A 14,665-nucleotide genomic window follows, 5' to 3' on the forward strand; every position below is an offset into this window, starting at 1 on the left:
ACCTGTTGCACATTGAGTAATTGATGTGCACAGGTTAGACCAGCCAACACCACACACACTCATGCTGCTATCCATTTGGATGGTACGCTGGTACGAACGACCAGCTTCAGCGAGAAACGTGACGTATTTCCCTTGCTCCAGCCTTCCAGTTTGCCATTTGTGTTTCTGTCGAGCCACGAGGGGGAGTAGTAGCATGCTAGTCATCATTAGCAACATGGCCTCTTTAGCAAACCAGCTTCAAAACAAAACTTTACATTGAATTGCACGCAAAGCAAGACCGTGCAATGCATATATTGGTGACCGGATTAAAGCAGCAATGAAATCAAGTGTGTAAGAGGTTTTAAAAACGACATTAAAACCACCAACGTGGTACAAATAGAAAGAAAATACATCTCATCCCCCATTAACTATGGGCACAGTCATCTTCTTTGCGAGTTGTACAGCTCTGCTCGCTCTACTTTGAAAGCGACGAGATACTACGACCAAAAGGGGGCGTGCCTCAGTGAAATGCCGCAAGAAAGCTGGGAGATTTGCGACTTTACCACTTCGTAAATCCAAATGGATAGCAGCATTAAAGAGAGATCTCCTGCATGGCAGCATGGAGCACCATCTTCATGTATCTACAAACCTGTGTCTGAAATGACCTAAAAATATTTTTGAAATTGAATGAATTATCAATTATTTGTCCAATAAGGCTGCAGATGCAGTTGATGCATTAAAAAAAAATATGTATTGATTATTTTGATACACACACACATGATAGAAAAAATTTGATGGATTTCATGGAACATCGTTTTCTGAATGCACCCCATAATAACCCTTGATAACTTAATTAGAAGTAAATTACAGATTTCGGTATTCTGAAACTGTGTGTGTGTATGTGTGTGTGTTGTGTTTGTGTGTGTGTGTGTGTGTGTGTGTGTGTGTGTGTGTTGTGTGTGTGTGTGTGTGTGTGTGTGTGTGTGTGTGTGTGTGTGTGTGTGTGTGTGTGTGTGTGTGTCTGTATGTAGATGCCTCTGGGTTTACATGTGGGATAGCTTGTGTATGACCTCTGCTAGACGGTCAGCCACACAAACTCAGACTAAACAGGAAAAGCAGAGAGTTAGAGAAAGTTAATCCTTTGCTCCGGCCTCCCACACACAGTCAAGTAAACACACACAAACACACACACAAACACACACAAACACCTGGGGGGGATAACCCCTAAAAAAGCAATTGGAAGGAATTTTCCGTTCTTCTCATTTAGCACTGCTATCCAATCCATTGGATGTTAATATTGTGCCTCATTTTAACTTGTCTTTAACAATGTTTAACTAGAAGAGAAGTTTATGTGTTTCTCAGAAGAGAAACACATAAATGCATGGCCCCGCCCGACCAGCTTTCAGCGTCTACCCGATGAGACCGTATAGTCTGAACATAAGGGGAGGTTTCCCCCTGTGTGTATGAGGGGTATTACCGCCAAAGGCGAGCTCATGTACCCTTCAGGGAGACAAGGGAGAGCAAAAGAGAAAGTAGAGTCGAAACACAACAAGTGTATTGATTCTAATTAAAGCAGTAATCAATATCACTGTACATTTACCAAGGTATTGTTGAATCACAAGCGTGAATCATCCTCAAGTAGCACGACTAGCCTGAGGTAACCTTCAGGGATATCACTTGCAGTTGGCCATATAACTTGCCTTGGCAATATAACTGCCATTTTTACAAAGCCAACAGAGCTTTTAAGTGTCAGTAGATCAGTATAAAACATAATGTGTCAACCCTATCATTGTGTTAATTGTAAGGGCATAGTTTATTATGTGGATAATAAAGAACAATTAAAAATTAAGCATTTAGCTTTAATTCATTTAGACTCCAATCACCATATGACTTTATAAAAATGCAATGCCAATGAAAAACCATCCAATATGAATGGTAAACTATTAAATGATTGCAGAGCTGTACAGATTGACAACAAAGCACAGGTGTAGACATAAAACAAAGACTATTATTTCTACCGGGGCACCGGTAGTAGATTCATCATTACTAGTTAAGTCCACTACCGTTGCCCTGATACATAAAAGCAGCAGACCCCTAATTTGTGTTATGAGCATCACGTGTGTGAGTCCTACCAAGAGCCGAGAGCCCTCTGGGAAAAGGGTTAAGTTCATATAATTGTACAATAGTTCAGCACGCTTCAGCTCAGCTGTGAGTTGTGTTCTTGACCTGTCCGTAAAAAGGCATGGTCCCTTTAGTACAAGCGTATAAACTATGGTTGGACTATAGTTTCTGACTCAAGTTTTATCCATTGTCCAACACCCCAAAGTCAAATCACGTGACTTCAATCCAGAGATTCATCACAGAATGGAACGAAATAATTACTAAACTCCAAAACCAAAACCACCAGCTCTAATAGATCGGGAGGGAGAGATGGTGAGAGAGGGAGGGAGAGGGGGCGAGAGACAGTCAAAGGAAAGAGAGGGAGCGAGGAGGAGGGAGAGGGGACAGCGGAGGTAGAGAGTAAGCACTATAACTCCTAGATAAGTGGTCGCTGTGATTAAGTGCAGCTCAGCCCAGCCAGCGGTAAATCTACTGTGCTCTGGACCACTTGCCCTATCTCATATAACACACACACACACACACACACACACACACACAGCGAGATAGAGAAGGCCCATACCTGATGAGCCAGTGACGAGGGACTTTGTTAAATCATCCACAAGCACCTCGGAGACATCATTGTGTGAATGTGTGTGTGTGTGTGTGTGTGTGTGTGTGTGTGTGTGTGTGTGTGTGTGTGTGTGTGGTGTGTGTGTGGTGTGTGTGTGTGTGTGTGTGTGTGTGTGTGTGTGTGTGTGTGTTGCAGTAGTGGCCTTGGCTGAAGAGGCTAGAGAGTACTAACCAAGGCAAGTGCTGATGAATTTGTACTTAAGCACACACACACCACACCCCGACAAACACACACACACACACACACAAACAAACGCACACAGACACACACACGCACACACACACACACGTACGCCCAAGGGAGGTGTTAGGGCTGGTAATGAAAACATGCCAGTGAGTAGATTTACAGGAGGGAACAACTTGACCTCTGGCTACATAGAGATTTATCACTGGTCCAAGATCTGATCATCTCAGAGCTGATAGCATCCACAACACACATTACAAAGGAACACCACCACAAGTGCAACGCAACATTACACAACACAACAACAGCCAACACAATATATCTGAAATAATACAACGGAGACAATGCAACTCACCACAATGCCAAACAATACATTGTCAACGATTACAATTATGGATGACTACTGCATTAAAAAGGTCCAACTGTTTGGACATTTTCATTGACAGTGCATCAAAGCTTTCCATAGCTTCTTCATTAACCCAATGATCGCCTCACGTCCCCACTAGCTTGGCATGCACAGCTAAACGTTGTTATCACGTAGAACTATTTTGGTTCAGAATAACTTTGCATACTCCTTTTGAAAACATTTGAACACTATTCATTCTATATCCAGCATAACAGGCATGCAAACAAATTAACAACGTACCAACAAGTGAATACAGTAAATGAGTGTCTCACTGAACACAATAGCACAAAATGGAAAATGTCAACTTTGACAGAGAAGTAAGTAAACACCTGTGATTTGGGACACTTCTCGGCCTCTCTTGTGTAATATGACTCAGACGAGGCCCATTAAGCCAAGGGTCAGAGGCAATACGGGAGCACGCCAGGATGTGTTTTCGTCAAACAGTGAAGAATGAGGGGGAAATAAAAGAGACAATCTCAAGGCGTGCGTCACTCCAGGCATGTCATTTGTATGTGTGTGTGTGTGTGTTTTGCACTGTGTTGGTCTATGTGTATGTATGTGTGTGTTTGTGTTTATAAATGTCTGTATTCAGCGGCGTGCCTAGTGTCCGTGCGTTTGTATTTTGTCTACTTGTCAGGTCAGGAAATAACATTGTTCAGGAAACGCGTTTGCCCGGGTCACAGGGGATTGTGGGTAATTGGAAATCCAGATGGACGTGCATGAACTTTCAGGAAGAGACTGTTACCACGGAGATTGAACGAACACAGCACATAAATATCTCTCATTTTGTTTGACCTCCCTGTCCTCTCGCTCAACTACTTCATCTCCTCATCTATTTTTTTTCCGTCTCGCCTCCTTTTGTGTCGTCCCTGTAGCCTCTCCGCCTCCTCTCTCGTTCTCTCTGCTCGGTGGCTCGCCTTCTCGCCGCCATCCCTCAAACCATTAGCCATCATCAGCTACAATGGGAGCTACAGGCAGATAGCCGGCTGGCGGGGAAGAGTAAGGGCGGAACAATCGCCTACGGATGTCTAAGAGAAAGGCCAGTCCTCCTGAGTAATGCTCTCCGTGAACACGCACACAAACATGCAAACACACATATATTCACACATGCATGCATGCACACACACACAAACACGCACAACAATAGAGTGATGCATGGAGGGAGAGAGCGCTGTTTGTGTCGCAGGTGTTCTCTCTGGGGGAATTGGACTTTGGTCGCCGTGGACACCATGAAGATGGGCACATGACATATGACCCAGAGTATTTTCTGGTCTGGTTAAATGACAGGCGCATTGATATGCTCATAGTGTGCACAGTGTGTGCACGTCAATTTACCGACGGCAGTGCTCATATTAATGAAAGCCAATGCTCGGAATGAACTGCAGGTCTCTTTTAGTTTTGATCCTGTGTTACCTCCTCAGACGTTCAGATCTATCTTAACGGACGTTGCTGAAGTGCATGAGGTTGTTGGTTTTATCTGTTATTTAATGAGTTGTATTTATAAGTTGCATTCATTTGTCTTTACATTTTCTTTGTTTACTTTGATTTTGTGTTTATGAAGATCATATTGTTCTTGTTTTATTAGTAATGTATTGCAAGGGCGTTGCTGCGACGCACAGGTCAACCTTACCTGGATAAATAATGGTAAAATAATACATCAATAACTAAATAGAGCGGTTACCTATTTCCACAACCCAAAATGCAGACCTGTATGATACAACGTCTCATAATAAACAGGAAACTGTTAAAATTATTTGAGTTGACGATTAAGTAAATAAGATAAATAATATTAAGTTTCCAAAGGAAATCACCCAAAGATGTCATAGAAAATGGTTTCAAGTCTTCCTTCGCCAAACAAGGACCAATTGAAAAAAACACATTTTCTCCCCCCCCCCCCCCCAGTCTTTGAGTAAGGCTCTGGAGTTTGTGACATAGCTGAACTACGAGTTGCTGACTCATGGCTATTGACCAACGCTGATGACTGCACATCTGCCATTACCCTGCCAGGGGCTAAAGCTAACTGCTTAGCACTGCAACGCACCAGGAGAGATTGACCGGGGATGAAATGTGTACTGGAAGATGGAGAATCCATTATGGAGCTCATATGTGTTTTGTTTTCCGGCTGGGTCAGTATGTGTATGTATCTGAATGGAGAGTCTGTGGATGTGTGTGTGTGTGTGTGTGTGTGTGTGTGTGTGTGTGTGTGTGTGTGTGTGTGTGTGTGCGTGTGCGTGTGCGTGTGCGTGCGCGTGCGCGTGTGTGCGTGCGCGTCTGTGTGTGTGTGTGTGTGTGTGTGTGTGTTGTGTGGTGTGTGGTGTGTGTGTGTGTGTGTGTGGTGTGTGTGTGTGTGTGTGTGTTTGATTCTGAGAGTGCATAGACGTAGGTGCATGGCTACGTTTGGTGAACGCTTAATTTAGCACAGAAGTACAGTAAAGACATTGAAAAACCAAGAGGATCGACTGAGAGAGGGACAGTGTTGATGTAGATGAATAAATCTTGTGTGTGTATGTGTGTGTCTGCGCGCGCACTGTGTCGGGAATCAAAAGTGTAGGTGCATGCAGCATCTATAACAGCAGCGTGAGAGACAACGGCCCCCTTGATAGACATCGATTTTCACCCGATGGATCTCACCGTTAGCAAACTTATAGCTCTGCTCGTAATGGGCCCATGTTATGGAATGAGCCCCGAAGGGTCTACAAAGAGAGATGGAGGAGAAGAGGAGAGACAATAGAGGAGAGGAGAGTAGGAGAGAGGATGGAGAGGCGATGAGAAGAGAAGAGAAAGAAGAGAAGAGAAGAGAAGAGAAAGAAGAGAGAGAGGAGAAGAGAAAGAGAGAAGAAAAGAGAAATGAAGAGAAGAGAAAAAGAGAAGAAAGAGAAGAGAAAGAAGAAAGGAAGAGAGGAGAGGAGAAGAGTGGTTAGGACAGAAGGAAAAGGGGGAGGAGAGAAGATGGAAAAGACGAAGATAAGAGAGGAGAGGAGAAGAGTGGAGAGAAGGGGAGATATAGAGGAAAGAAATGGAAAAAGAGAACAGTAGAAAGTAAGAGAAGAGTGAAGAGAAGAGAGGTGAGAAAGAGGGAGAAATGAACAACAGGACAGGAAGGAGAAGGAAAGACGCAATAGAACGCAACACAACATGGAAAGAGCAAAGCACATCCACTCAGATTGTGAACAGGTTAATGCATGTTTGCCTCTAATAGATTTCAATAGGAAGCTGTCGTTAGCTAAACTGGGATAGCCCTAAAATGACCACATTAGCATGTTAAGAGGCTGATTCTGTTCATTAATTGAAGCTCTCTCATCAACTGCATATATCACAAGCGCATGCTATGGGGCTGGACGCTGTACACCACACCACACCTGCTGCCTCAGCAAATACACAAGCACATCCACATCCACACACACTACACACACACACACACACACACACACACACACACACACACAACACACACACACACACACACACACACACACACTACACACACACACAACCACACAACAGAAATGGAAACACACATAACGATTCAAAAGTCATAAAGAGATAGGCATGTGGGTCCTGTGTGGGCTTGTATGTCTGTGCAAAAGGTGTGTGCTTGTATGTGTGAGTGCCCGACTGTGAGAGGTGTGAGAGAGTGTGATTATCACTTCCACTCATGGAATCCATTTAAAAAAATTTCCTTACTCAGTGTTCTGGAAGCGATCCAGTATATAATTCAAAGTTGATCTTTGGAAGGTTAAAAAAAAATAGATTTTTCTCCACACACACACACACACAACACACACAACAGCACATAACACCACACAAACACACAACCAACAAACACCACAAGCACACACACACACACACACACACACACAAACACACACACTACACACACACACAACACACCCACACACACAAGCACACACAGCACTACACACACACAACACAAACAACAGACACAACACACACACACACACACAACACACACACACACACACACAACACGCATTAAACCCTCTTTTTCCCGAGGGAATTTCCCCTGTGAGTCCGTTAATAATAATCCGATTTGCTGCTCCCCCTCAGGTCACAGAACATTTTCCTCTACCATGTCAGCTTCCAGGTTAGTTTTAAAAAATGGGGATGAGATAGAGGTACAGCAGAGAGAGCTTTGAACGTCTGGAGCCCTGTGTGCCCGAGGATTTGTGCTCTAAGGAATCAAACAGAGCAGAAACGAATAGAACGGAACATAATGGGATAATACACAATACAAACAAAACGAGATCAGAACAGAATATAACAGAATTCAGGTAGTTACAGATGTTGAACACGTGTGTGTATGTGTTTGTGTGTTCATGCACGGGCGTGCGCAGGCATGCCTGCTTGACTGGATGTGCTTTTTGTGTGCAATTACAAAAAGCCAGTATATGTGTTTATCTATAGATATTAGGGCCATCAATTTAACGCGTTAATTTCGATTAATTAATCACAGAAAAAATAACGCGTTAAAAAAACAATGCAGATTAATCATGCTACTATAGTGCCCTTTGACCCGGTGCGTCATTTGCGTTGAAACAAAATAGAGGCAGACGAGAAGACGCTGCTCGGCCCCCTGAACGGAAAAATCGAGTTTGAAGAACTCCCAGACGGAACTAGGAATATCTGCAATCTCTGTAGTAAGGAATTGCCTATCACCCGAGTTCATCGAACCTTAAAGAGGAACTGAACTGAAATGTGAAGTTTAGTTGATATAACAGATGTATTGTCTGCCTGCTCATTGGTACAATAACTAAAAGGGCTGAACTTGCTAAAAGGGATTAAATTGCACGGTGAAAGGGGTGAAAGTGTTACAGGGCGCCGCCATGTTGGATTTCAACAATCAGCTACGTCACTGGCATGGTAACCTACACCATACTCTGTGTGGCCATAGCAGGTAATGAGTCAGGCTCTGAGGCTCGCTGAAATTGGCTACGGAAAAGCCAAAACAACCAGGTTCTACAGGAGGATCATCTTATTGCATTGCCCCTGGATGCATTAAATGAATTAATAGGGCCCAAGGCAGCTGGGGTAATCATACATTTCCACAGGCTACCTTTGAATAGGAACCAGCCCTTAATACATAGCTGGCAGCCTTAAAAACTGACGTCAATCACCCCCCCCCCCCCCTCCGATGTCAATCAGCCCCTGTCATGTCAATCTCCACAAGCTAGCACTCCAACCATAATGTGTATAAACTATTACTCCGACGATATCACAGGTCTACGTTTCCAAGCTGCAAATTAAATCACGGCGGGTCTGTAAACAGAAGTTCCACAAATGTCCCTTTCTACTCCACCCTGTTGTTCGACGACTAGCCGATTGCTGATTGCAGCGAGGGAGGTTAACTCCTGAAAGAAGTTAGTATCATAGTAGATGTTCTCTGTGCAATTTTCCACTTCCCGATTGCAATATCCCACCAACATACCAACAGAACGTGGTCGTGGTCACAGTGGTAGTTTTCAAATTTAAAAACTGGACCTATGTGGTTTCGTGTTAGGCTTCGTGTGGACGCCTTGAATGCACGTTATTGTAGAGTTGCGTTTGAAGTTTACAGGGGTTTTTTTTTTTGTATTATTTTTGTAGCTTTCAATACACGCCACCTTGGTCAATTTAATTACTAACTGTCATTACAAAGTATTTCTTTCCAATCTAAATAGGTTTAACAACTACTATCTCCTCCTCGACTTGAATGTTTTTATACAGCGCGGCAGGCTTGATGCTGCGCAGGGCTTGGTGCGCTCCACTTATTTTTGTGGGGAGAACCAGCGCCTTGAATATGTAGGTACTACAGCGTTTGTTACAGCTCGTTGCGTTTCCGCAATGAGTCCGTCTTTACGGAGATATTCCTGAAACGCATGAAAGGATATCGGAGGGGGGGGAGTGATCGTTTTGGCCTTGTTACTTGGTTGCTATTTATGGGGCTCTCCAGTGTCTCCGCTCGGACGTCCCTTAGAGAGAGCATGGCCACTTCCAAAACCTCTCTCTCGCCGCACAGCATCCGAAATGCCCTATGCATGGTTATGCAACCTAATCCCACCATTAGATGGTCAAGGTTTTGACCGGGACCTCTCGGCAGCAGACGCGATTCAATGGCAGTGTCAATGCTCCGGCAGTACGCACACGCAAGGTGGAGCTGGAGCCTGGAATTGATCCCTCTCCACTGGGTGGCAGTCGGACAGGTCAGGCATGTCCTCACAGGCTCAAAACGCGGTAACCAGCCATATTAAAATCACTATTTTCCGCCATTGAGTGTAGAAGAACGTTTCGTGTCTGCAGCAACGACTAGTCCTACCATGCCAGTGACGTCATCGGCGCTCTAATACTAAAAGACACATTTTCTTTTGTTGCTAAAAAAAGCTATATATCGATTTTTTTAATATTTCTTTAGTGTAATTTCACATTATCATGTTCATAACCAACACGTTATCGATGTTGATATTTCAGTTCAGTTCATCTTTAAATATCCCCTCAACGCAAAACATTTGGTAGCAAGCTCGCAGGTAGCTGCCACAGCCCCTGAAGCTGGCGCTAGCAGCCAGCCTCGTCAAGCCACACTCGACAGAGATGCATTGAATCTTGATTGATGGAAATGTTATTCAATTTGATCTTAAAATGCACCGTATGTTAATGAAAGACATTTTTTAAATAAAAGACACATTGAACTTTAAAGTCTTTTATGTCTATTATTCATTGAATCACCCATCTGCCATAATTTACTTGAATTAAATTATTTTGAAATACTTTCTCGGATAATGTAAGTATGCGATTAATTAAGATTAACTAATCACAGAGCCTGTAATTAATTAGATAAATTTTTTTAATCGCTTGACAGCCCTAATATATATATATATATAAAAAAAATAATGCGTAATATCTATACATATATATATAATATATATTTGTTTTTTGTTTTCCGTCACTCCTATAGAGCTCACCATGTCCCAACCCATCACATAAAACCCTACATGCCCCCTCCCTCAGTTACCCCTGGAGGTAGGACACAGCTGCATGGACCAGCTTAACCAGCGCTCCCAACGGCGACGCCCATAGATCATTCGCTAGGCACAGAACACAGCGGCCATCCACTGATCACAGCCCCTCTCCTTCCTGTAGCCTTTTATTACAGCCGATCGGTCCAGAATATTCAATCACAGAGGGGGGGTTTGTCCGCAGGTCTCGTTTCCAGGAGGGGAGGGGGGGCCAGGAATGTCCGAATATCAAAAAGGGAAGACGAAAAAGAACAGCCAATCAGGTTCAGCGGGAAGGGACAAAGTCACAATGTTCTTTGTTGCTCGCCCCAACCACACCGAACAGATGAGAACAGAGAACAGGGCTCTTTGTTAGTCTGGCCCCAGGCGGACCGGCCTGGGGACAAAGACCCCGGTTGAGTGGCTGTATAGGAGCCGCGTTCCCCAGCGGAGCGAGGATCCTCCAGGAAAAACACAAATATGCCGCGACCGACACTCAGGCCACCTCCTCACCCGCCCACTCATCAAAACAAGTGGCGAACCGGACCGTGTTGACTGCATAGCTCGCCTTTCACCCATGGTAGTCAATAGGGTTCAGACAAGGCCGCACACTACACAACACACACACACACACACACACACACACATACGCACACACACATACGCACACACGCTGAAAGGGACACATATGCATGCACACAGGCAAACAAACATTTTTCAAGGTCCCCATTTCATGTTATTATTCAGAATTACCTGATGCAGCATCCCTTTTGTGACCCCTCATCCCAGACCATTTGTAATATTGCCTTTCATGTTCACGGCTGTTTTTGTCAGTTTCCTGCTTTCGATTGTTACGTGTGCATGTGTTCATGCATGAGTGTGTGTCCCTCATCCTACCTTCCAGTAGAGAGTACCAGAGTAATTTAGTTTGGCCTACCTTCAGGGCATCTGTTAACCCACAAGCATCAGTGTTTTATTAGGTCTGCCTTTTCTATCGCAGTAAGGGCTGCTGTAGACAAAGCCAAACACAGCTATTTTGGTTTGCACCGACCAATTTCTCATCCAATTTCTCTCTCCGTCACCTCCCGTCATAATACATGACCCCGTCTTTTGTGGAAAAAGAAACAATCAATGGTAAGATATCGTCTTTGCAATTACTTGTGGTCATTTTAGGCTTCTCGTATTCTCTGGTAAAAATCCAGGAAATTTCCAGGTAACTTTCCTGGTAAATCCTCCCTACGCCATAGACCCTCATATCTCCCTCCTATAAAGAGTTAGAAAATAAATAATGATAAAACGTATGTCACGGTTCTTTCCAAAAATACAAAATCCTGCATACAGGAAGTTTGGGGGTGGGGATGGAAAATATTCCTCTGCGTGCCAATATGACACACACAAACCCACCCCACACACACCAAGACCAACCAATGCAAACAACTAAAAACACATATTTCCATTGGCATTTTCTATGCTCTGGCCTCTCTGCGGATTTGCCGAAGCAGAGAATAATGGAAATACAAAAAGAAATATGGAAATAGAAATTACATCAGAATATGTTTGTCTCCGGTCTCTCTTTGGCTTGGCACCCTCGCTCTCGCTCTCTCTTTCTCTCCCTTTGCACTTCGCGCTGTACTTTCAATGCAGGTCACACACAAACAGGGCAGGAAAACATGCACGGGCACCATCCAATCCTTTATGACCGACGGTGGAAAGAATAATGGAAATACGAGGAAACAACAACACAAAAAAAACTAAACAAATGTAACACACCGCGCCCTGTTTTTTCAGGTTCCTCACCACTGTCTTTTCCACATGTGACTCGCTCTCTCTCTCTCTCTCCCTCACTCACTCTTCTCTTCAGCTCTTCATCTCTGGCCTTTTCTGCTCATGTCATGCACAGTTGTACAGAAATATGCACACACACACACACACGCACACAAACACACACAGAATCGTGGAGGGGTATAAATGATAAATCCATAGCTAGGGCCGCCTAATAGACCCAACACACAGATTCCTTTATCGCCTCAATCGCAGAAACAAACCAAGCCACAAAAATTCTAATGGCTTTTTGTTGTCCGTGTGTGTGTGTGCGTCTGTATGTATGTGTGTGTGTGTGTGTGTGTGTGTGTGTGTGTGTGTGTGTGTGTGTTGTGTGTGGTGTGTGTGTGTGTGTGTGTGTGTGTGTGTGTGTGTGTGTGTGTGTGTGTGTGTGTGTGTGTGTGTGTGTTGTAGGTCTCTACCAACGTGTAAGTGAGTGCATGTGGGTGTGTGTTTCTCCATGTGAAGCTGGTTGCGAACAGCTTGTGTGTGCAGCCATACAGATTTGTCATTTAGGCTCTAAACAATAACAGCCAGGTGATGGACTGTTCTAGGGCTTCAGTCCGTCTGTCGATACTATCTATACTTTAAATGGGAGGCAAAATGTGGCACACATAAATATGGGATAATTTAAGTTGCCGACCTGAGACTTATCTCTTTTACATACCGAAGGACCTGTACATTTATTACAGCTTATTGGAAATCCTTATTCTCTGTGTTACACATTTGCTTCCTTATATGAGAGGAGAGAGACGGAGCGAGGAGAGAGATGAAGAGAGAGGTGAGGTAGAGAGAGGAGAGATGATGAAGACGGGGAGAGATGAAGAGAGAGAGAGAGAGATGGGAGAGAGCGAGATAGACTGAGGAGCGAGGAGAGAGGAAAGCTGACCAGTGTGACCTGTCAATCATCCTTAAACATCCTCTAATTTAATCACTAATAACCGCTGAATAAAACAATTAATTTGCAGTTGAGCACTGTACACAATGTGCTGAAAAAACAGACGTGTGTTTCTTGAATTGTGATAATGAGTATTTTTCAAAACCGCAAACCATGAATGAACCAATGAAATGAACCAGCCTTCAACAGGCTCCAACATTAGCCCTGGCTGATGCTGCTGCTGCTGCTTCTTTCAGCCCCCCCACAGACTCTCTTTTGACCACACAGCGCGCCGGGGTCATGATAAACATTCAAGGGGGTCGCAGGATGAACGGACCCCGAGTGGCCAGAGTCATGAGGTTAGAGTGTCGCTTTATTAAGGTCAAGACAAAGGAATCCTTGCACTGCCACACCACCAACTAACACACTTGCAAAGGCATATGTACAAAACACACAAACACATCTATAAAATCCAGACGTAAATCTCGGACACAATATGCACTCGCATACACAAACAGAAGATAGTATGAAATACCCATGGCCCTACAGAAAACAGTGTACTCATAGTAAAAGCTCAGCCAGATCCACTGTGAACGGCGTCTCTTAACCATGTGTCGAACAAGGATGTGGTGGTCTGAGCGGTCATTATGGGTAGCCCACCGAAAGCAGCTGGCATCAATCTAGAGGCAGACTTGAGAAGAGGCCCTGGGTCTGAGGTCTAACCCTTGACCGCATTCTAGTCTTGGCTCCAGCAAAGTCTCGGCAGAGCACTCACACAGTGCTCTGTGGAGCACGCCGCTGAGGGAGAGGTAGCATAGGCCATGAAACCCAGTTTGTCTTTTTCTCATCAACCAGTTCAAACATAAATTGGTGTCGGCTTAATCTGGAGCGGTGAAACCCTCGAACCAGTCTCTGTACTGGATCAAGGGAATTCATAATGGGTTCTGAAGGAAATTTGGATATGAGTGTGTGAACGAAATTCAACGTTACCGTTCTGTTCTAATGAGAATAAGACTTCAGAGACTTCAGACAGATGTGCCCTGTCTTTGAGAGTACCCCCAATTTAACTATCGGCTCCAAGCCGCCATGAAAAGATCTGTGTGTATGTGTAAGTGTGAGACCGCCAGGGAGAGATGGAGAGAGAATCCTTCTGTGTTACAAAATGGAGCCAAAAATAAAATGAGTAGCAAAACAAAAAGGTGAAATAGAGAAGGGTCCAGAAGGAGAGGAGCAGAGAAGAGAGGGAATAGTGGAGAGTACAGAGGAACAAGGAGGAGGACAAACAGTCAAGGAGAGAGGGGACGAGGGATTGGGTGGAACAGATCAACACAGTGTGTCTGTATTGACACCATGTGTTACCACAGGAAGTCCCCTGGGAAGATATAGGCATCCCGAAAGATCACAGGAGAGAACCTAGAGAGATGGAGGGGTGTGGGGGGGGTTCTATTAAGCTTTCGTTCCTTTAGTGCAGCTGCAAACACATGAGTCAGGTCTTGAAGTTTGTGTGGTTCATTTTTTTGGCATGGTGAGGGGTGGCTGTTTTGGCAGCTGGACATCTGTGTGTCTGGCATGCAGCATGCAGCCACAAGGTTAAAGTGTCAAACCCCTGTCTGTCAGTCTGTATCTGTCTATCTGTCTTTCCGGCTGTCTACCATCCGTCCATACATCCATCCATATGT

The 14,665-nt window shown here is 44.3% G+C and overlaps 1 protein-coding gene across 1 annotated transcript in view; it reads right to left on the reverse strand.

Moving 5' to 3' along the window:
* Nucleotides 1-1,054: 1,054 nt before the first annotated feature.
* Nucleotides 1,055-14,665, reverse strand: part of LOC130374964 (laminin subunit alpha-1-like) — a 50,424-nt gene continuing 36,813 nt past the window's right edge. The window contains exon 4 of the mRNA XM_056581945.1: nt 1,055-1,081. Within this exon, the coding sequence (XP_056437920.1) occupies nt 1,055-1,081 (27 nt within the window). The remainder of the gene's footprint in view (nt 1,082-14,665) is intronic.

This window comes from Gadus chalcogrammus, chromosome 21 (genome assembly GCF_026213295.1).
Source record: "Gadus chalcogrammus isolate NIFS_2021 chromosome 21, NIFS_Gcha_1.0, whole genome shotgun sequence".
Classification (NCBI taxonomy): Eukaryota; Metazoa; Chordata; class Actinopteri; order Gadiformes; family Gadidae; genus Gadus; species Gadus chalcogrammus.